Source organism: Sceloporus occidentalis, unplaced genomic scaffold, assembly GCF_023333645.1.
Source record: "Sceloporus occidentalis isolate IW3139 unplaced genomic scaffold, rSceOcc1.0.p SCAF_11, whole genome shotgun sequence".
NCBI lineage: Eukaryota > Metazoa > Chordata > Lepidosauria > Squamata > Phrynosomatidae > Sceloporus > Sceloporus occidentalis.
The window spans coordinates 10,978,913-11,001,114 of NW_028316991.1; the positions used below are offsets into that span (position 1 = coordinate 10,978,913).

Sequence of the window (22,202 nt, forward strand, 5' to 3'; positions counted from 1 at the left end):
GAACACGAAGATTGTTCGTGTTGTGTGTCTTCATATTCGTATACGTTTGCCGCTGCCATGTTTGTTTCTTCGGTATCACCTTCATATCTTACATTTTCATTACTTCCATATATTGTCCTATAGCTAACGTTTTCCTTTGGTGGCAGGCTTAACTTTATTGAGTATATCAAAATGTGTATTATTTATTATTATGTTTTAATGAATTAACTATGATATTTTTTATTGTTCCTATATTTGGTATTGTGGCTTCTGTGCCTGAGGTTACAAGACTTTGGCACTGACAAAAATCTATTTTCTTACATTTATTGCAGGTTTCAGCCATCGATCCAGATCAAGAAGCTGATCAGACAGCTCTTCGATACTCACTGCACGGACAAGGAGCCAACAGTGAATTCATCGTTGACCAGTTTAATGGGAAGATTTACGCCCAGAGAAAACTAGACCGAGAGCAACGTGCCATGTGGCGTTTTCTGGTTCTCTCAACTGATGAAAATGGGGAAGGCTTGACTGGTTTTGCTGATGTGATTGTTGATGTTAAAGATGTCAATGATAATGCTCCGATATTCCTTTGCATGTCAGATGGATGTTTCATTGGATATATCCCAGAAAATTCTCCTGCCGATACCACTGTGATGGAGATAACAGCGTTAGACTTAGATGACCCCAATTCTGGACAGAATGCACTGCTTACATATAGGATTGTGCAAAATGCCCAGAATGAGATCGATCTCAATTTGTTCACAATTCACCCATCTACTGGATCCATTTACAACGCCCTTGGGTCCTTGGACAGGGAGAAACAGGACAAGTATTTGATTGTTGTGGAGGCCAGAGATGGTGGAGGACTTACTGGGACGGTTACGGCTACCATCATAGTGTCTGATGTTAATGATCATGCCCCAGTTTTTACACAGAAGGTTTACACGGCCTTTGTTCCTGAAAACACTGGCGTTAATAGCGAAGTGACTGCTTTGTATGCTTTAGACCATGATGAGGGCGAAAATGCTTTGATGACATTCAGTATCATAGCAGGAGATGACGACCGTAAGTTCTTTATAGAGACGGATAAAATTCATAAACGTGGAATCATCCGCCTTAGGAAAAAACTGGACTATGAAAAGACTCATGAGAGATCATTTAACCTAACAGTAAAAGTAGAAGACATGGATTTCTTTACAATTGCGTATTGTGTTATCCATGTTGAAGACTCAAATGACCATGCGCCGGTTTTCTACCCACATTTTTATGAGGTTGCTCCCCTGTCAGAGGATGTTCCTGTTGGTATGATGGTGCTGCAGGTATCTGCTGTTGACTTGGACTCGGGGCTGAATGGAAAGCTTTGCTATCATATACTTAATTCATCTGACCCTGGTGGTCAATTCTCTGTTTTTAACGATGGCAGGATTGTAGTCGCTAACCAACTAGACAGGGAAATGTCAGCCCAGTACTGCTTGGTGGTACTCGCAACTGACATGGGTGACCCATCTCTTAGTGGAAGCGCAACCATTACATTCAGCATTGATGATGTAAATGATAATGCGCCCGAATTTGAAGTCCAGTATAACCCCATGATTTGGGAACATACTGATTACCCTCATGTTGTACAAATTAACAAAACGTCCACTTTATTGTATGCTAAAGACAATGATACAGCAGCGAATGGAGCTCCATTTTGTTTCTATCTGCTGAGGGATGAAATCAGTGCAAATGACTTCGGTTTACAAGACTTTCACAACGGAAGCGCAATGATAACTGCGCTACGGAGCTTCGACAGAGAGGTGCAAAAAGTGTTTTATTTACCAATCTTAATCACCGACAGTGGAAGCCCACCAATGACCTCAACAAATACATTAACAATACTAATTGGAGATAAAAATGACCATCCTCATTCGCCAGGACACATGGACTGCATTGTCTACAGTTACAAAGGTAACATACATGGGCAGAACATCTATATATATATATATATATATATATATATATATATATATATAAAACCCTTGTAACAGTGGGGATTGTAAGCCACACTGGGCAATGCTTAACGTAAAGGTCCAGGTCCATGTTGGGAAGAGAGAGAGAGAGTTATAGAGAGAGAGATATTTACAACAAGGGGAGATACATTATGTCTACTAATAAATTATTAAAGAGGTCCCTGGGTGAGATATTCAACCTGAAGCTAGGAACTAAATTGAGACATAGTAGAGATCATTAATGCTTGCTTTATAATATCATTAGTACAATCTCTTCACAGGCATTCTGCCGTCGGTTAACCTTGGAAAAATTGAAGCATCAGATCCAGATGATTGGGAACACAAAATTTATAATATTGAAGGAAAATCAAGGTAACGTGAATTCTGCACAGTGTGTAAACTAATTCAGGTGAACCAAAGTAACTCACTGCAAAAAGACGCACTTATCGCAACCTAAAAGCACAAAAACCAGATATACCTATCCTGAAAAGCTTTTGTGATTCATTTAATAGGCTGCCATCATCTAAGTATTCTTATTCACTTATTTTTGACTTTTTTTTATATTGAGGAAAAAAAACAGAACAAAAAAAATGAGTGATGTGAGACGTGGCAGTTAACGTGTACAAAAGAACAAAACACACAATTGTTGATTCTGCTTTTGAGAACAGTGATTCCTACGTACACAGTAAAAGGGTAAAAGGGTCTTTGGTAAAAGGGTCTTTGCTGAGCATTCCAGTGGAAGGCATTAGTTAGGTGGGAGGTCACTTGTAAGTCGTGCTGAATAGTCCTTCCAGTTTTGCCGTCACGGTTTCAAGCAGTTTTGCTTAGGTGTTTATCTAATGGCCATAGGTCTCTAGTGAGCATGTTAATACAAAGTGTATATGGTGTCGACCACTTGATTGCACTTAGGTTAAGGTGACCTTCTGGTCCCTTTAATCAAGGGTGAATCTAATGTATGTATGGGTCAGACGGCTGCAACTTGTCAGAAAACATAATAGATAATTGTGAAAACAATTGAAATAGCTCTCTGTATTTATGCCCCAATCATATATCCAGCTCTTAGAAGGTAATTTGGGACCATTTTACTGTATCCCTTCCTACCACAGACTCTTCACCCTTGATGAAGCGTCTGGCATACTGATCATGAAAGAAGGGGCTATGCCAGGGGTCTACAATCTAAAAGTGAAAGTGACAGATGGCATCTGGCCAGATGTGGTGTCCACAGTTAGAGTTCTGGTGAATGACCTTGCGGAAGAAGCTGTTCGTAATGCTAGTTCCTTGAGAATGAGAGGTGAGCAAATTACCTTGTGTTACATTTCTATTACAGCACCACTGTGCCCCCCTGATATGCGTTATACCCCCTATATGCCCCCCTCCCGACTTACCGATGCATCCCTAGTCTTGTCCCCCATGCTCCAGACTCCCTGGTGTCATGTGGGGGCAGCCGGTGGACTTCTGCACGATGCACGCAGACAACCTCCACTGTTGCCGGTGCTTCTATGACTGAGCAACGTATCGTGCAGACGCCCACCGGCTGCCAGACAGAAGGATCCAGGTCCCCTGCAGCGCTGAGGGGGATCTAGATCTTAGTCTTCTAGTCAGATGTCTATTTGCTCTGGAAAAAAAACCTTGTCTTATAATCGAGCAAATACGGTACTTGGTCATGTTCATGCCTGGGCTCCCTGGTGCTTCACCTCTTCAGCCCCTTATAGGAGGCAGGAAAGGGTATGTTCTGGTTAATGGCCCCTAAAATTATTCTCCACCCAGAGGTCAAATACACAAGGCCAGTAATCAGCCCTGATTTCCAGAGATTTTACATATTTGAGAGGACAATGCAGAGAGTTCACATATGGGGTCATGTTTTACTATTCTTACCCCAACCATCTTTAATTCTCTCACTGTAGTAACCTGTAACTATTTACAGCTATAAATATTAATAATAATAATACATCTTTAAAAAGCAAATGTATGTATGTATGTATGTATGTATACAGATATATTTATTTTAACACTTCCTTCCTAATTCTTCATGGTGGAAGGGTTTTCTGGGTAACGTGTAGGCTTTTCTCATCGGTCCAGTTTTCCTTATTAACGTCTATGTGAACTGTACTTTCTATTGTGTATATACACAGGTGTGACTGCAGAGAAATTTGTGGCACAATCTCCAGACAATGTCAGTAAATATAAGCAGCTGAAGAACCTGCTGGCAGACATCATTGAGGTTGAGCTGGACAGTATCCATGTGTTCAGCGTAATGAACACCGCTGGGATTTCAGACAGCACAGACGTTTGGTTTGCAGTCTCCGGACCCCCCTATTACCGGACAGAAAAACTCACCGGCATTGTGGCTTCATCAAGAGACAAGGTCTGGTATATAATTATTCTTTTACTACGTATGCATTACACCTTGTGCTGGATGCTCTTGCTTTGGACATAATACATTTCTACAGGCAACTGAACAGATTCCATGACGTGCTTCTATTTAAAATGCCACGTAAGCACTTTCTGTCTAACCCCAGCGGGCGGTGAGTGGATTTTAATGACGCTACTTTCCGCTCCAACCATTTATTGTTGAGCGTATTATTTTACAGTGGATTGCATATGCCATGGCTGCAGCTATAAACTCGGATTATCTTAATATTCCTCCCCGTTATGTTGCTGCTTCCCTTTACTGGAAGCTGCTGGTTCAGGCAGCATTTGCCAAAGTGGCCGGGAGAAAGGAATTAGGGACAGGTACCTAATTGATAGTATTTTTGTTAGTTATGCTACAAAATGTTAAGTTCCCCTTGAACATAAATCAATATCAAGTAGGTAATTTTGCAAATAATCCTCATCTCCTACAGATAGAATCTACACTGAGTGTTCAGGTGGAGAATATTGGAGAACATGAGTGTGAAAAAGCAAAATGCAGTCTCAAGAGCGGATGTAGGATCACGAGAACATACAAACATTTTCCTACACTAGTAAGAGCTCCAACGATTTCCTTTGGCTCAGTCACTGTCCTTACTATGGCCACCTGCTCCTGTTCTTCTCGAGAAGTTCAATACCTCGCCTGCTCTTCCTACCCCAACAGCCCCTGTTTCAATGGGGGCACTTGTGTTGACACTGACCTTGGATACAGGTATGTTCTCTTCACAGGGGTCACTGAATATTACTAACCCAACAGATAACAATAATTTTTACTATACATGATAACTTTAAGGGGAATACATTGCTTTTATGTATTAAAGTATAGTCAGAATTCAGATTTAATTCAGTTCTGTGGAGAGCATATTTCAACAAAATTGTTTCCTAAACACCATATGTAATTCAACATCAATAGAAAATTCAAGAACCAACTTGAATGGCAGACCTTGACAGATGAATCTGTTATTTTTAAAGCATAATATTTCTACCTAATTCAACTACTCCAAGAAGACCAGCCCCATACCCTCCAGAATTAAATTTAAAATCCTGACCCATTCCTTAACAACACTACATCTCTGCTAATATCTTCAAGTGTTCTCCTAACCACCCCATTTGCTCTGCCCCCCAACTATCTCTTCTTAAAATCCTCGTCCAAGCAGTCCCTCGACGTCTGTCTCATTCCCTCTCACCCTCCTAGTAAATTGTAAGATCCAAGAACAGGCCTCTCTTCTCCCTCTGTACCCGTATGTCTTGGCATCTGCTAACATTTTATGGTAAATCTGCTCTTGAGTTTCTCAATCCAAGCTAGGTGTGTTTGTTTCTGCTCCCATTGGGCAGTTCTGATAATTTTGTGCAGTGTTTATTGTTAATTTGCATTAAATATGCCAAATGTAGTTTGACTTGTGGATGTATTTTTTGACTTTAACTTATTCCCTAGATGTGAATGTGCCTCTGCTTTCAATGGTCCCGAATGTCAACAAACAACACACACATTTGGCGGTCAGGGCTATGCTTGGTTTGCACCAATGACCCTTTGCTTTGAAAGCAAAATCTCTTTGGATTTTATCACGGCAGTGCCGGACGGGCTTTTGCTGTACAATGGCCCCATGTCCATCAGCTCCCATGGACAATCACAGGACTTCATTGCGCTGGGTATGAACCTGACTATTTCATTGATGTGTGATATCCATTGTGAGGTCAGCTCTTTATTTTTTCAGAAGAGCACAATATCCAACCCTTTCAATTGAAATAAGTAGTTTTAAAACATTTATAAACACTTGAAAAATAATGTCGATAAAGTGGAGGTTATACATTATTTTAGCACCTAGATATCTCAGTGTCTATCTTTAGCGAGATTGATTTGTTGGCAATAAAGAATATTTGGTTGTGTTTTACCTGATATCAGAGTTTCATTTGTTATACTCTTTATCATGTATGGACAGTACGTTTCTGCTAAGTTTTTAAATATGTATACACCAAACAAATGTTTCTTTTAATATAGAGCTTCAGGGTGGCTTTCCTGTTTTGGTTATTAACCATGGCTCCGGTTCCCTCCTACTTCAGTTTCCCACAAAAGTAAATGTGGCAGACCAACGCTGGCACACTCTCCACATTATGAACAATGGAAAGGTACAGTAAAGTCTATTACATGGGAAACGGCATTCCACTTCAGTAACATCAATGTTCTCTCCATATTTTGTCTATTACGTCTATGAAGAGATACATTTACTAAGCAATGAGCTTCTCATGAAGCTGCGGGATGCATAGTTAAACCAGTCGGGTGGCTTTTTCAAGAGATACCTCATATTAACTAGGGATATTGCACGGTCAGCTCAGTTCTTTTCATATGAAAAATCCACTCGGCTCAGCAATGTGTAATACATGAAGAAATCAGTCTAGTGAACATGCGTCTGCGTATAGCTTATAGTAGCCAGCGATGATTAGGGTTTCTCATCACCATTTAGAGGACCTCCGTGACAAGTGAAGCAGAGTCATGTATGTATAATTTATACACTCAACTCATTTACATATGCATTATAATTCTACATGCTTAAATATGCCAGAGACTGTCCTGCAGCATGCAGACCTCATAGGTATCCTGAAACTTCTTCACAATGTTCTTCTTTTTCAAAACCTACACTGGGGAGAGTGTGATGAATGGTGCGGCACTGCTTCTTATCATAAGGGAATAGAGTGTTAAGAGTGTTACGTTCCTTTTAAAGGACACTGGCCTCCTGAGTTCTGTATTTTTTTTGCTAAAGCTAATTTAGTACAGTTGTACAATGTGCCTGAAGAAGAAACCTAGATAGGGATCCTTACCAAATTTGTTTTTTCTCTTTCTATGGCTAATGTGGACAATTCCATGTAATTTTTCTTAGAAAGTAAAGATGACTCTAGATCTTTGTTCAGAGGACCTGATAAATAAAACCGTTGGCCTTCAGGGAAGACCAGGAGATCAATCATCATGTGAAGTTTCAGGAGAAACTCCAGGGACTAAGAGGTGACTAAGATAATTCCCAAGGGCACAGGGGAAAATAATGTATTGTGGTAAAAAAGAAAACAGTAGGCTTCCTCTGGCTTTTTTCTCTTGTGTCATTATGTCCCCCATTTTGTCACATACCCCCCAACTTTAAACATGTGCTGGAAAGCTATGTGCTCAGAAGCTTATAGCCTGTCCACTTAATGCTTCTCAACCTACATTCCAAAAGTCGGGCAGCTGTTCCTTCCAGCTCTGATACATCCAAGTTATTTACTTTACTTCAATTAAGCCATGTACAGGCTATGCCCTTACCTTCTGCCACTATCTTCCTCATCTGCTACAAAGACCGCTAGCTCCAAAGAGCAGGACCCTCTACACCTTCTATACCGGTATATTTTATTTTATTTTTTTTGAAAGTATTTTCCACTCGAGCATGATAAGTATAATAACATTGAGTGACATCAACTGTTTAAATATCTTATCAATGAATAAATAAATAGCGCAACACTCATTGCATTTCCTCATCACATCGACAACCTTTTATCTAATTTATTCCATTACAAACTAGTCAATAATATTGTCGGGCCATCTATTAGTATATAACCATACCCCTATCCTAACCAGAGCAGATTGCAGCATGGACCTTCTGTTCCTTGATCGCCTATACAGGTTCCTTGGTGTCTTCCAGCCGCTGCAGCTTGGCGGAGTGAGAAACCCGTTGCCTACCCTTCACCCTGCAATTCACTTTAAGGGCTTTCATGGCTGCATCCGGAATCTTCATGTTGATAGCAAGGTAAATCAGGGGAGAAGTATTATCTCTTTACTGTTTTTGTATCACATCATAGACATGTTGAAAGTGTGGCTGCTCTGGGCAGCAGAGACAGAAAGCGATGCTCAACTGCATCTACTCTGGGTTGCCCCAAAAAATCAGAAAAACCTTTTTGCCCCTGACATGCCACATGAATAAACAGCCTTAAGAAACAAGTCAACTTCAATCAAAATACATGAACATTTCTTCTAACAGACGGACAAATCAGTCTTATGTCCCAGCTGTCCACTGTCCTGGCAAATGTGGGCTAGATACATTATTAGATTAGATCTATGTCATCAGGCTGTGTATAGAGAATAGCCTGCTTGCTTTGGTAACGCTGGGTAACGATTAGTGATATTTGTTTAAAGGTCTATGACTTGCAGCAGCCTGTGGAGTCTGTAGACAGTTCTCCAGGCTGTGCTGTGACAGAGGAATTGTGTGCGCTGGCTGGATCGCCCCCGTGTGGAGATCATGGGTTCTGCATGAGTGACTGGCGTGCTCTCCGATGCGATTGTCATCCAGGATACAGTGGAGAAAACTGCAAAACAGGTGAGGGAATAAGGAAATAGGTAAAGGTGAAGAAGAACTGAATGAAAGAATTCCTTTTACCATGACTGTTAATTTAACTGGATATTGGATTCCATAGAATTCTTTGACTGTCCAGGTAGCTGAGAATTCTTTTGGAGGGGAACGTTCTACAGTAATATAACGGAAAAGAAGAAAAGAAAATCTTTTAATATTAGCTTGAGTATTTTGCATACTTAGCATTTAAAGACCATAGGGTACGTTATCCTAGTTGCATCAATAGGTACATTTTGGTTGGAGACATTCCAGCACACTCCAGAGTAAATTGCTAGTTATATATATATATATATAGTTATTTTCAATGACTTCTCCTTAAATTGTACTATAATTTATATGGAATAATAGCACACTGAAATGTAAATGATACGAAGAAGGATATATTTGGACTGTCTATAAAATAGAATTTTTTGTGGTGGGCCCCTGAAGTGGTTGCCATCTCCTATTTCTGTGATATATTTTGTATATTTTAAAAAAAAATCTGTAGCTTTGTTAAACCAACCCTTCTCCATTCTGTTAGGGAGATTCTTTCACCCACTGAACGAAAAAAACAGAAACCCCATTATGTGTTGTGGGGATTAACGGATTAACCCTTCGTTGACTGAACATTATAAGACCACTGTTTGTGTCTCATAGACTTATTTCTTGTCCAGTTCTCCAGGAATGGACCTTTGAACGAGACAGCTGGATTCACTATATGATTCATTCATCCTTCAGCCTCCAGCACACACATGTACAGCTTCTAGCTCGTACACGAGTGTCATTTAGTACTCTCCTCAGCCTGGTGTCAAAAGACAGGTCTTCGTTCCTGAGGCTCGAAGTGAGTAGAAAGAAATAAAATATTCACGGTTTAAAAATACCCCTTTTGTGATTGTGATATTACTAGGAGTGTAAGAAAACTCGACGAGCTAGGCTTGGAATTAACTGTGAGGGCAGATGGTGATGATGTTACCCAGCGCTGTGATGTAACTAGTCTAAAAATCCAGGGCTATAACATCCATAAGGAAAGATGGACAGCTGCCCCAATCACCACAAGATGAGTTGCCTGGTGGCAATACTCCTGACCCCTCTTCTGTTTCCTGAAGCGTATATGATGTATATAGGGTGGGAAACCCAACCTTGCCCCAGAATCCAAAAGCACCGGCTCTGAAAAACCTATATATCTGTTTTACATTCTTTGGTAAATCAGCATGAACAGAGTAAGGACAGTTGAGACAGAGCAGCCCTAAATTACTGATCATGGAAGCCCATATACCTTTAATAGGAAAATATTCATTCGTCCCTGTGCTGGGTGAAACCAAGTTGCTAATATGGAGACCTGCGCCAAGGTGACACTGGCCTCCATAGACTGTGTTCAAATGCTCTGTGGGTGCCTTTAAGACATGGAGTGCCGGAATATGACGCCATATATCGCAGGTTATGTACCAATGTAAAACATTCCTACTGACCTGACGATACAGAGTCACTCAGGCTTAGAGTGAAATAAACAAAAACCCCATTCAAGTCATTGGGTTGGTTATTCGAATAACCCCAATGCAGCAATGCAGAGAAAGTCAAGCCCTGGATACTAAGAGGAAGGGCTGCATGACTGGGCCTAGATTAACAGTAAGCTTGCTGGCCAGGTTTTAGGGGTCATGTAAGGGACACCCTATGGGGTTCCTCGACTGGTTGGGTGGGGTTTTGGCTGTCTATTTAGGGGACCGTTTTTCCCGCCACTGGTCAGATACTATTGTTCAGCGCTTAAAGCAGTGAATCCCCGCCCTCCCTCCCCTTTAATTGTCTTTCTTTATTTGATTTTTAGTTATGGCGGATGTTTTGAGATAGGTATGCTGTGTTTTATTGGTTGTTATACCATCAGTTATGTGTATTTCAGTTTCTCCACGGGTTCAGTCCCTGGGGGAACTTTAAAGGGTAGGGTGTTCCGACCCAGCGGTCTCCGTATGGTATTTGGTGGGATATCCCTACAAAATGTTATCTGGTTTTAAATGTTATGTATGCATAACCTATCTCATATCTTCTTATTTTATTTCTTGCATTTGTCACAGTAATAAAGCGCTGTGGCCTTACACTTTTTCCAACGACCTCATGTCTCACGTGTTTTTATTTATGTGTTCAGCTGTATGTTATAGATAGTGCCCGAGTCAGGATTGTTTAAGGTGGGCTTTATTTGTGTCACCAGTATAGATAAAACTGATATAAGTCGGGGCTTATACATATGACTTCAATAATTCTTCGAAGGCCACATGGTCCTATTTGTTCAATGTTTAGTGCATTTCAACAAAATTGCACTTTTTAACGGATTTGTTCTTTTCTTGTATGTTTTTTTTTGTAAAAGGTGGCTGATGGAAACTTTGCCGTACGTTTTCATTTGGATGACCGGGAGCATTTTATTAGATTACCAAACCTGAAGATAGACCATGGCCAGTGGACTCTGCTGAATTTGGATTCTTATGATAACACATTCACGTTACGTATTGACAAAGGTGGAGGGGATCGTGAGATCACAGTAGCGGTGGGAAAGAGCTGGTTGTTTGATGTGGATCCATCAAGCATCATTCTAGCTAACAGCTTTCCACAGCAAGCAGATAATGATTTCCAAGGTATGAATGGATATGCCTTCCAGGAGGTGCTGCACTTATAGTTGATATTAAGGATGAATCAAGTGGTGTGCATTGCATATGCCGAGAAAAGAAATTCTGTTGGCGGTGTATAAAGGAACATGGCTACATTATATATATACTGAAATATAATATATGGGTTTATATAGTTGCCTAAATTAAGAATAACATTAACAAAATGTTTTGGCATGCCTGTACAGGGTGCATGCGCGATGTGCGGCTGAATGGTCACATTCTGCCCTTGGATGGAAGCAGTAATGAGTACAGTACGGTGGTCGGTGTTCATGGGCTTACCAATGGATGCCGGTCAGATGCCTGCAGGAATGAACCATGTGAGAGTCATCTTAACTGTATCGATTTATGGAGAAAGCATGAATGCAGGTAATTTATGTGTTATAAGAGCTAGTATTCGGTGTGCTCCATGTATGTTATCTGTTTAAATACCCTATTTTAATGCATAACTTCCTTGTACAGAACGGCAGCACGTGTTAGTGCTATGTGATAAGATAATCATCTACTAATTAACCTTCTGTGTGGGATTATCTGTAAATGTTGAACAAGTTACTTTTTGTCACTGGAGGCATAAAACTGTAAAAATAACGTTCGCTTTCTGTTTTTAATGAAGACAATTTGCCTGTGTTTTATATTCCAAAACTATTCCAATTATTGTTTTTTTTTCTCAACATTTTGCTTTTAAATCTTTCCAGCATTTAGAAATACAGAATGTTTCCCTCCCCTAAAAACAACCCAACTGAATGTGTGGTAGGTTTGTAAAGAACAAAATCAATTATTTACTCGTTTAGGCCATAAATGCTCCAAATCTCTGCCTCCCTAGAATTAACTGTCATGCCAATAAAAGTTGCAATGTGGTAATAGATATGTAGCAGTATGATGTCAGGTGCAGAGGCAAAGACTGAGGAGACCTAGACATATAACCCAATGCATACTCTTTGTATACACTTTGTAAAAGCCAATAATTTGGCATTGTAATTATTATTTATTGATTTATATAGCGCCATCATATTCAGCAGCACAGTACAAGGCATCTGACAGGCAGCAACTCTGAACTATATACATGTCTAGCGCATACCTAAAACTTGACTGATTTAAGCAATACCTGAATTTAGAAAAGGAAGGTAGCCTTCCATGTATTGGAGGTTATGAGATGATAGAACGTTACCTCTTTTTTGCCAAGACTGCAAAGGTTCACAAAGTGACTTTGAGTAGAGATTTTCATTACTCTTTTAATGACCATTCTTAGTAAGGATAATAACACACATTAAGAAAAATTCAAATTAACCCCTTAAGGACAATGGGCAGTCCCTAAACCCATTGAAAACAATGCATTTTGTGCCCGTACATGTACGGGCTTTGTCATTAAGAGGTTAATTCTGGGGTCCGTGTTACATGCTCACCGAAATGGTTAAACGATGTGTATATGCATAAAATTGCTTGTAACCCTTTACACATCCCTCATTTATTGTTACTTCATTCAGGTGCCCTGCCGATAAAGTGGAAGTGATTAACAATGTCACAGGACGCAAGCTCTGTTATCCTTCCCCGTGTACGCGGAGGAGCTGTCGTAACAGGGGCACTTGTGTGGCTCAGTCTCACCAGAAGTATATTTGTAATTGCAAAGACGGCTATAAAGGAAGAATATGTGAAAGCATCCAGACAAGGAGCGGGAAGTCTATTGGCCTCAGTTCAGGATCCATTTTAGCCATCAGCATGTGTCTCCTCATTTTCATAGGTAAGGGGGTGACATAAGATTATAGATTCATATGAATATTCAGTGGGACACATGTACAATATTTTTTGGATTGTGAGGTTACGGCAGGTGGAGCTCATCAGGTTCACCATGCATTATGAAGGCCCATTTCCGGTGAGCTTCACCTGCAAGGAGGACTGAGATGGCAGAGTCACTAAACCATTTGAAATATGCATTATGCAGGGCAAACATCATCTTACGTGAATACCACATACTATTTACTATAGTTTTCTGAATTAGCACCATCATATTTTATTTATCAACCTGTGACAGAAATGGCTTAACAGAGAGATTAATGACCATATTTTACCTGGGCTAGTTCGGTGACCATTTTGGCTCTATATTTCCAACCGCATCACTTGGCCACTCATTATGAAGGAAGAACATTAGCAAGGTTATGGCAGAATTGTGTATAATGCAAAAAAACAAGGTTTAAAGAAATCTTGATGATTTAACTATAAATCACACAGGGCCATCAAAGCTCTTCCTCCAGTAGAAGCTCGCTGGGGTTAGCTCTTCATCATGTATCTGGAAATGAAGGAGCTGAAACTCAACTCTGTTGTACATTCTCCTGTCATCAATCCTTTTAGTCCATGAACCCTATTGGCAGAGTATATTTAGTTTCTGATTGTGCAAGATGGACTGCTGGTTGGTTTCTCTTTGATCCAGTAATATGACTAGCTAATTTTTGTAGCTGTCTTGTTCCAGCCTTGTTGGTCTCCTACACAGTGTGGAGTCAGTGGGGAAGTTCCAAGTTCCGGAAAGGAGGAATTTATCATATTCCTGCAGAGCATCAGAGCTGGGAGGACATTAGAGAAAACGTCTTAAATTATAATGAAGAGGGTGGAGGAGAGCGTGACAAGGTATTTGTGTTCACAACTCAACATGAAACGTAAATAGCATGTATATGGTAATCTAGTTCCTACGTAGTCCAACCATAATTTTATTTTCCCATGCATACTAAAATCGGAATGCACCAGTCTCTCGATTGCCTTTGTTGACGTGTAGTTCGCTGACCTCTCTATCAGTTACTCTGTCAGTTTAATCCAATTTAGGCTGTCTCAAAAGAGAGCGCATACTCGTACATTCAAATTGAATTCAGCGAGTAAAATTAACACAAGCAGGAATTTACATAGAATTTGACCACAGATAAGAACCATTTGGCCCATCTAGTCTGCCCATTTTGTTCAAGTTTCTCAACAGATCCTTTAGTCTGGTAATTTTGTCTCTGTCGTCCCTGAGGACACTGTGCCCCTAATACTATATTTTGCCTTTGCATTATATCTTTATAACTCGTCACCAGAATGCCTGAATAGAACTGAACAGTATAAGAAGAGAAGAAAACCTATAAAACGTAACTTGTTTTTCTAAAGTGTGTGGTAAGAAAAGTATCGAAATCCCTTTTGTTTTAATGGAACATCGTTAGGTATTTTTTCTAATTAGAAAACTGAAATGTGTCCCGAAGAATTTTGTCCTGGACACTTTTTTACCTTTTCGTTCCTACTTCCTTTGACAAACAAAAGTTACATTGTATACAAGCTTTCTTTTCTTCTTGTTTTGTTTTGTTCTTTAGATCTTTAGCATCCCAAATCCATCATTAAACGTTTGTCATCACTGGAACACAGTTACTCAATTAATTCTTCTTATTTACTTAAATTTTTATCAATTTTACTTATTCCTGCAAAAATGTCACACCAAAAACACAGACACATACACAATACTATATATGTAGATTAAATTCTCACTTTTCAATCACTAGTCATGTATGTTTTTTCTTGTTAGAATGGGTACGACCTTCACAAATTGAAGAAGCCTGTAAGAACGAATGTACAGAAGCTCTGCACTATTTCCAATGATCCCCCAGCCTCAAGGTTCTGTAGGACTTCAGATACCCAACCCAAAGCTGAAAGAGCAAAACTTCCCCAGCACCACAGAAAGTCGAAGCCCAATGGCCCCAGATTCCAGGAGTATGTGTGCCAAATAAGAGGAGCCCTAGATAATGATGTTAGAAGCCACCCTGTGGATGTTCTTCACAATTACTCCACAGAGGGACAACGCTCAACAGCTGGAAGCCTTCGTTCACTGGACCCCTCACCTATTGACGAAGACTTGAACTATGAATATCTGAGCAGATGGTGTTCAAAGTTTGACAGACTCAAATTACACCAGGCCTCTGAAAGCAAGGTTTAGGACGCCTTTGGCACTTATCAACAGAAAAGGACACATGCCGCTGAAACTGAAACCTCCAAACCTCCTTCGATAAATACTTTAGTTTTAAAGACCTTTTAAGCAATTACAAATAAATGTGTTAGTTGAAAATCTGATTCCTGCGGGTGTTGGAAAATGGTCTCATTCATTTACCTTACATGTGGGGGGACAACCAATTAAATTAATCAGGGATACATTGTTTACATGATCATTGATTAGGATCTAGTAAAACGGCCACTGATCAGTCAGATACTGCATTTTGTATCAGTGAGATTTCTCGAATATATCATGTTGTTGATTAAATCATGCATAATAAAGGCATAACATATTTATATTACATAGTGAAATATTTCAATTCACATAAGCTTTTGGGATCCCAGGGGTCTCTTCCTTAGATGAAAGAAACTGACGAAGAAACCTCTGGAGGTTCCAAAGGCTCATGTGACTTTTTCCAATGCTTGCCCCAAAAAAGTATTGATTCCAGATATACTTACCTTGGACAGATAGATAGATAGAGGAATTCAGGTTAGGTATTGGCACCAAGTGAGTTAGGCGGCTGCCTGGACCAAAGGGGGTGCTGACACTCATCCCAGAAACTGCCGCCAAGGTACAGAGGTTGGTCTGGTACCGGACAGGTGCAATAGAAGCTTTGTATGGGGGATATTCACAAGAGATCTATGATCTATATAATTCAAAAAAGTATAAAAGAGACATGGAGTGTACTGATGTCGGGCAACAAAGGGGCTTCTTGCCTAGGACACTGTTTGGTCCTTGACATTTTCTGTCATATACTCAATATACTTCTAAAATTAGTTTTTTAGCTTAGATAAATGGACAAAAATGTATGATAATGTGTAATAAAACATTTTACATCAGTGGTACTTGAAATAGCCTGGCACGAGTGTCAAGGGGTTTTCATGTTCCACTAGCATCCATATTTAACACTGAAACAATAATCTCTAATGGAGGAAGTATGTGCGTGTTACACAATAAGATGATGTCAAAATCGAAATAAATTTAACTACTTCGGTTTCCATATAAAAAGCTTATTCTGTGGCTGCAGTCGTCTCCATGACAGCCCCTGTTGTAGCTGAAGGGACAATTATGTCCTTTTGTCTGGAAGAGCAGCTGCATAACCCAGAACCAGATGAACAGGAAGAGAGGTAGGACCCCCTGCCTGGCAGTGATCTCAGGCTGAATACAGCAATCAATCTTTGCAGCAGGCCTCAGAAAGCCTGAAACTGTCTTTACATTACATTTACATTACATTACATTTATTTATAAAGCTCCGGAAGATTCCGCAGCGTTGTTACTAAGAACAATTTAGAAACACACACAATAACACATACAATAGCAAACTGGTGCAAAGGAGAAGAGGGCCCTGCTCTTGCGAGCTTACAATCTAGTCTTTCCTCATTGCCATAGTTAGGGGCAGTATGAAGCTATCCTCTCCATCACCTTAATGATATAGCAGTTTCTTAACAAAATGGGGACAGTAATATTCACGCCTGCACCTAACCCCTTTGCTGGAAATGGTATGGCTTTATATTGCAATAATAGGCCTGGAGAAACACAACATTCTACAGATAACCAGTTAACAGTTTGACCTTCTGATCAGTGTCTGACCAAACAAATGCTCTTTTGGCCAAATTGGTGCAAATTCCCACAGAAACGCGCCAAAATATTGTGGAAAGCCTTCCCAGAAGATTGGAGGCTGTTATAGCTGCAGTGGGGGGGATGACTCTGTATTAACGCTCATGGTTTTGGAATGGGATGTCCAACAAGCCCATATAGATGTGATGGCCAGGTGTCCCCATACCTTTTGGTCATACAAGAAGTAGGTTTCTGTTTACAGGTAGCCTTTGCAACGGAATTTTTTTTCTGCTATTGTTTTTGCATAGTCCTAGATTACATGCAAAATCTCTGTTAAGCTTAATAAATGAATATCCAGACTCTACTGTGTAAAGGGTTAGGCCAATTTATATGCATCGCGTGTATATGATCATTCCTGGGAGGGATTAGGTGGGTGTAATGATATACCCAAAGTTCGTTTTGTTACTTTAAAGGATATAGTCTAGAAGAAAAATGAAGGTTTAGTCTCAGAGATGACCTAGCAGTAATGACCCAGAGCCTGCAATTCTTCATTTCGCCACCTGGTGGCACTGTATGACGGTAAGAGTGACTGGCACCTTCTGCCTCTGACTCCTTTTTTCAGTACTGAAGAGTTAGGGTCAACTATTTTCTTAAAGGTGTTGTTCCACATTCCACCGAAAGAAAACATTAATTGTGCTCTCTAATATGCAAAGCAAATAAACCTTAACAGAACTGTCATTTCATTCCTTCTTCTGACGGTTTAATCATACAAAAACAACAATAAAAACCCTTTAGGCCATGTCAGTTCCTGTGGTAGCAACCAATAAGTGCCTGCTTTTGTGTCAACCGTTCCCAGAAAAATATTAATGAGGTGAAGTTCACATGATTATAGAATCATTTCTAGGAAGAGTAAAGATATTCCACTTGGAATAATGTTTCTGCATTTAATGATTAATTCAACGGGGCAGGTGGAACTTTGGGACGCATTTTTCCCAGTGGGAGCCCAAGTCAATATATATATATATATATATATATATATATATATATATATATATATATATATATATATATATATATATATATATATATATACACATATATATATATATATGTTTTATATTATTTTATAGATAGATTTTTTTTTACAATATGTTAAGCTCCTCATAGATACCTAGTTTGGGCACACATTCCATTCCATATGATAATATATAAAAAAAATGTTGTAGTGCTTTTGAGGACCATCACCCTCATAATTATGGTTGGAAAAGTAAATTATTTAAGAAAATGTATTTAAATAAATTGGTGTACCTTTTTGAGTTTTGTTTTACTTATTTTTTTATGGCAAGGAAAGAGTTTTAGAGTTGGGGACACCTGCAACATCACAATCACTGATCCCTCTGTGTGATCAGGGATCAGGCTGGTTTACTAGCATGCTAGCCAACTGATCTCAAAATAGATCAGTTAGCACCTTTTTTAGAGCTGGGAAAACTGCCCATCAGTCTGCGACCAACCGGCGTTGGAAATCTGCACATTTCCTCTTTAAATGGAGTCTCATGTGCACAATGAAACACACACGGTTCATGCTGGGGGTGGGAAGATGGCTGCTGGTTAGCTCAAGAGCCTCCCCTGCATTGAGCCAGGGCCCCCTAACTTCACAAATGCAACGTGTCCCACAGTGCCACCTTCGCCTTCAAACAGCTTGTGAGTGCCACCTTTGCCCCCAAGCAGCTTACCAGTGCCAACCTAATCCCCAAACAGACTGCCTATGCCATCTTTGTCCCAGCTTGTCAGTACCACCAATCAGCTTATCTGTGCCATCTTTGCCACCAGCTTGTCTATGCCATTATTGCCGCTTGTCTCCCCTGCAACATACATTCTGGCACACATTTGTAAACACGCTTACACATGCTTACACACACTTACACATACACATCCATGCTGACATACACTTATACAAAGACATCCTTCCACATATATATACAAACATACATATACCCCCCTCCCACACAATAGTCTTGAATATCATTGTATGCCATAATGTTAAGATGTTACTTAGGGCTGTAACTTCCATTGGGCAAGATGGACAGCTGCCCCTGGTAGCGGGTGCAAGGTAGAGTGTGGAGGCAATTTCCATGCTCCCTCTTTCACTTTTAGAAGCAGATATGACATCAGTGCAAGGGATATCCAACCCTCCAGATATTGTGTCTCCACTACTCCAGAGCACAAAAGAAATGAGATTGAGAAATGATTTGTATTACACCAGCCTTGTATAAGACCAGTGTCTGGCCATGGAAGATCATTTCATGATGCTGCAGATGAACAGTTCTTGTGGTGACATTGCTTTTAAAAGAACTTTGGTACTCTGTCAATGTTTATGGCTCATATGTAGCTCACTTTGCACTTCACAACAACAGCGCTTGCTCTAGCAAGACAGACATTTGAAACTTGGAAAGGTGTCAACTCAGTCTCTTATCACACTAAATTCAGTATGACCATGTTGTGTATCTGCATCTGTACACTCTGGCCATGAAAAGGTTAAGAGATCTGTTTATGAATATGGATGATACATGGTGCTATTAAAGTGGCAGAATTCAACTGTAACTCTTTTTTTATTCATTGTGATCTTTTAACCAAGATCTATATATATATATATATATATATATATATATATATATATATATATATATGTCATCATTTATAGAAGTCTGGTTACCCTACTGTATTAGGCCGATGTCAGGTCCCTGTGGATGTAAGACATCAGCACCACTAGACATCAGGCCCTTAATAGCACAGTAGTTTGGGCTTTGTATTGGCAACAATGCATAACAGGGCAACAGCACAGGTGTGGCAGCAGGGCCAAGTGACACCGTAGGCTACAGTACTATTTGGGTCCCCTCCTCAAATTGTTTCCCATTTTAGATAGCATAATGTTTTTATAAAATTATTGTATGTCTATAGTGTATTTTATAAACTCATTTCCTAAAAAAATCAGAGGAAGAAAGAGGATTAAAGGGTTTCAGGAACCAATAGGGTGATCTGCCCCAGCAGTCCAAGCGTTACTTGACTTCAGGTCTGTTTCCCTAGTAAAAAATACATCATTGCCCGTACCCACCTGATTCGTTAGACTCATGTCTGGCGTGCCTGCTGCCCTGGCTGGCCCTGGCAGACACACATGGGAGAAACCCTCATACATTTCCCTGAGCATAGACACAGTAATAGGTGACATTTCACTCTCTCCATGCTTATGTCAGGTCCTGCTCTATTACGTAATCAATGACAAGATGACTAATTTGTATGGGAAGAGACAGAAGGGGCAAATTGGCAAATGGAGGGTTAAATGAGATAGGGAAAAGAGGAATGAATAGCGTGCACAAAATATATGGAGGAGCCAACATACTTGGAAAGACAGAAAGGTGAACATGACAAGGGATGTAGCTGAATTAGACATGTAGCTAAAATTGTGTACAAAGTCATAATTTCTGTGGAGAGCAGGAAAGAGAGGACTAAAAAGACAGGGGAGAGAGGGTCACACAATGGACAACGAGGAACGTTGAGAGCTTCATCCAATGATCTCATTAATTTTAAATAAAGGCTCACCCGAAACTTAGTGCAGCAGAAACTCAGTTGGGTTGGCACTTTTATAATACATTATTAATATGGTGAATGTGGCGAGATAAAAATGTCATGACTACTTATCTGCAGCCCACCGCGTAGTGAATAAGGCCTACCGGAATCCAATAATCATCCAATCTTCTGGAGTTCGGTGTCTAATATTCAGGTAACTTGTGTCAGAGAGGTTAGTAGAGGGAAAAACAGAGAGACCCTTATGCATCGGCACGGCTAGGTTTGCATATCAGTAATGAAAGTATGAAATATCTAGACACACGTATGAATTTTAAGAGCGGCCAGGAAGTGATACTGATAATTGTGCCAGTTTTCTTAAACAGACATAAAACTGAAACAAACATTTATTGCTAAGAAGATGAAAACAAAAAGCGGCCTACCAACAGAACTCAAAAACCTGTACACAGACTGGTATGCGTTCACCTGTTATGCTGGGACCCAGGGAGTGATCTTTTAGATCAACAGATGCCCCCCCCCGGGTGATGTCAGCCCATCCCTGGTTAAAACTCTTATGAAAACATTTTAAAACTTTGGAATGAGATCTATACCAACTACAAACCATGGCTGACAAATATATTTTAAGCTCCTAAAGGCAGACATAAGATCTCACTCTTCCTGGTTACACGTCTAACGAGCTAACGTCTCCTGCCAGGGTTTTCAGAGCTAGATGTCTGAGTTCTCCAGATTATGTGAAGTGTGGTCTGAGTACTCAGACATCTAGCTTTTCACAATGGAGGAGAAGAAGGAAAGAACAGACAAACAAGGAATTGATTAAAATGACAAAGACAGACAATTTTACAGCAGATGGGGAATTAAAAGGTTGAAAGACAGAGGATTGAAAGGGGGGGATACTGGGGAGAAGAACGTGGAGGAAATAAAAACTGAAGGGAAAACCAGAAGGGGTGAACTGGTGAAAATATCACATATAAAGATGTGATATTTCATACTTTGCTGGAGAATGTCCATAAATAAAACTGCAAGCACATTCCTCATGTAATCAGGGCTGGACTGTAGAAGTAGCAGAACTATTACACATTCAACGCACACAGTGATGGAGTGACCACAGCTCAAACATTCAATGCATTACTGATAGAGCCTTCAGTGATTACTTTTAATGGCCCAACGCAGGATCTAAGCTTTTGGGGCCTCGGACGTCTCTTCTTCTTCCATTTCATGTGAAGAAGAAACCTCTAAGGTCCAGATTCTATATATATGTTTCTATGTTGTCTCAATAAATAGTATCACTTTTGGCCTAAACCTCCATCTTCTCTTGAACGAATATGCATACCTAGGAACTTTTTGGCTCCAGCTACCCAGAGCCCCCCTTGGATCCAGGTAGGAGGTCCCGCTGACGGTCCCCAGCGACATTGCAGATGGTCCCACTGATGTCAGTGGGCAGTTCAGCTGACGTTGGGATACACACGCCATTGTTGGAGGATTGTGGTGTGCTGCAATGCCAGAGCTTCCCTGTAGTAACCCGGAGAAGAGGCATGGTCTTGTCTTCGATTTAGGATAGCCATACACCTATACCATAAATGTTTAAATTCCCTCAATGTATTCACATCTACAGTTTCTGCTGGGAGGCTATTCCACTGATCTAGTATCCTCTCAGTAAAGTAAACAAAAACTGTCTGCGCTTCTC

General features: G+C 40.2%; 1 protein-coding gene across 1 annotated transcript in view; it reads left to right on the forward strand.

Annotated features, from left to right (window-relative positions):
- LOC149305558 (neural-cadherin-like) overlaps positions 1-15,325 on the forward strand; it is a 35,645-nt gene extending 20,320 nt beyond the window's left edge. The window contains exons 18-31 of the mRNA XM_089477573.1: positions 312-1,929; positions 2,252-2,342; positions 3,077-3,261; positions 4,103-4,335; positions 4,814-5,091; positions 5,815-6,029; positions 6,379-6,506; positions 8,536-8,716; positions 9,403-9,569; positions 11,085-11,349; positions 11,568-11,748; positions 12,864-13,117; positions 13,844-13,998; positions 14,918-15,325. Of these exons, the coding sequence (XP_089333699.1) occupies positions 312-1,929; positions 2,252-2,342; positions 3,077-3,261; positions 4,103-4,335; positions 4,814-5,091; positions 5,815-6,029; positions 6,379-6,506; positions 8,536-8,716; positions 9,403-9,569; positions 11,085-11,349; positions 11,568-11,748; positions 12,864-13,117; positions 13,844-13,998; positions 14,918-15,325 (4,359 nt within the window). The remainder of the gene's footprint in view (positions 1-311; positions 1,930-2,251; positions 2,343-3,076; positions 3,262-4,102; positions 4,336-4,813; positions 5,092-5,814; positions 6,030-6,378; positions 6,507-8,535; positions 8,717-9,402; positions 9,570-11,084; positions 11,350-11,567; positions 11,749-12,863; positions 13,118-13,843; positions 13,999-14,917) is intronic.
- The last annotated feature ends 6,877 nt before the right edge of the window (positions 15,326-22,202 follow it).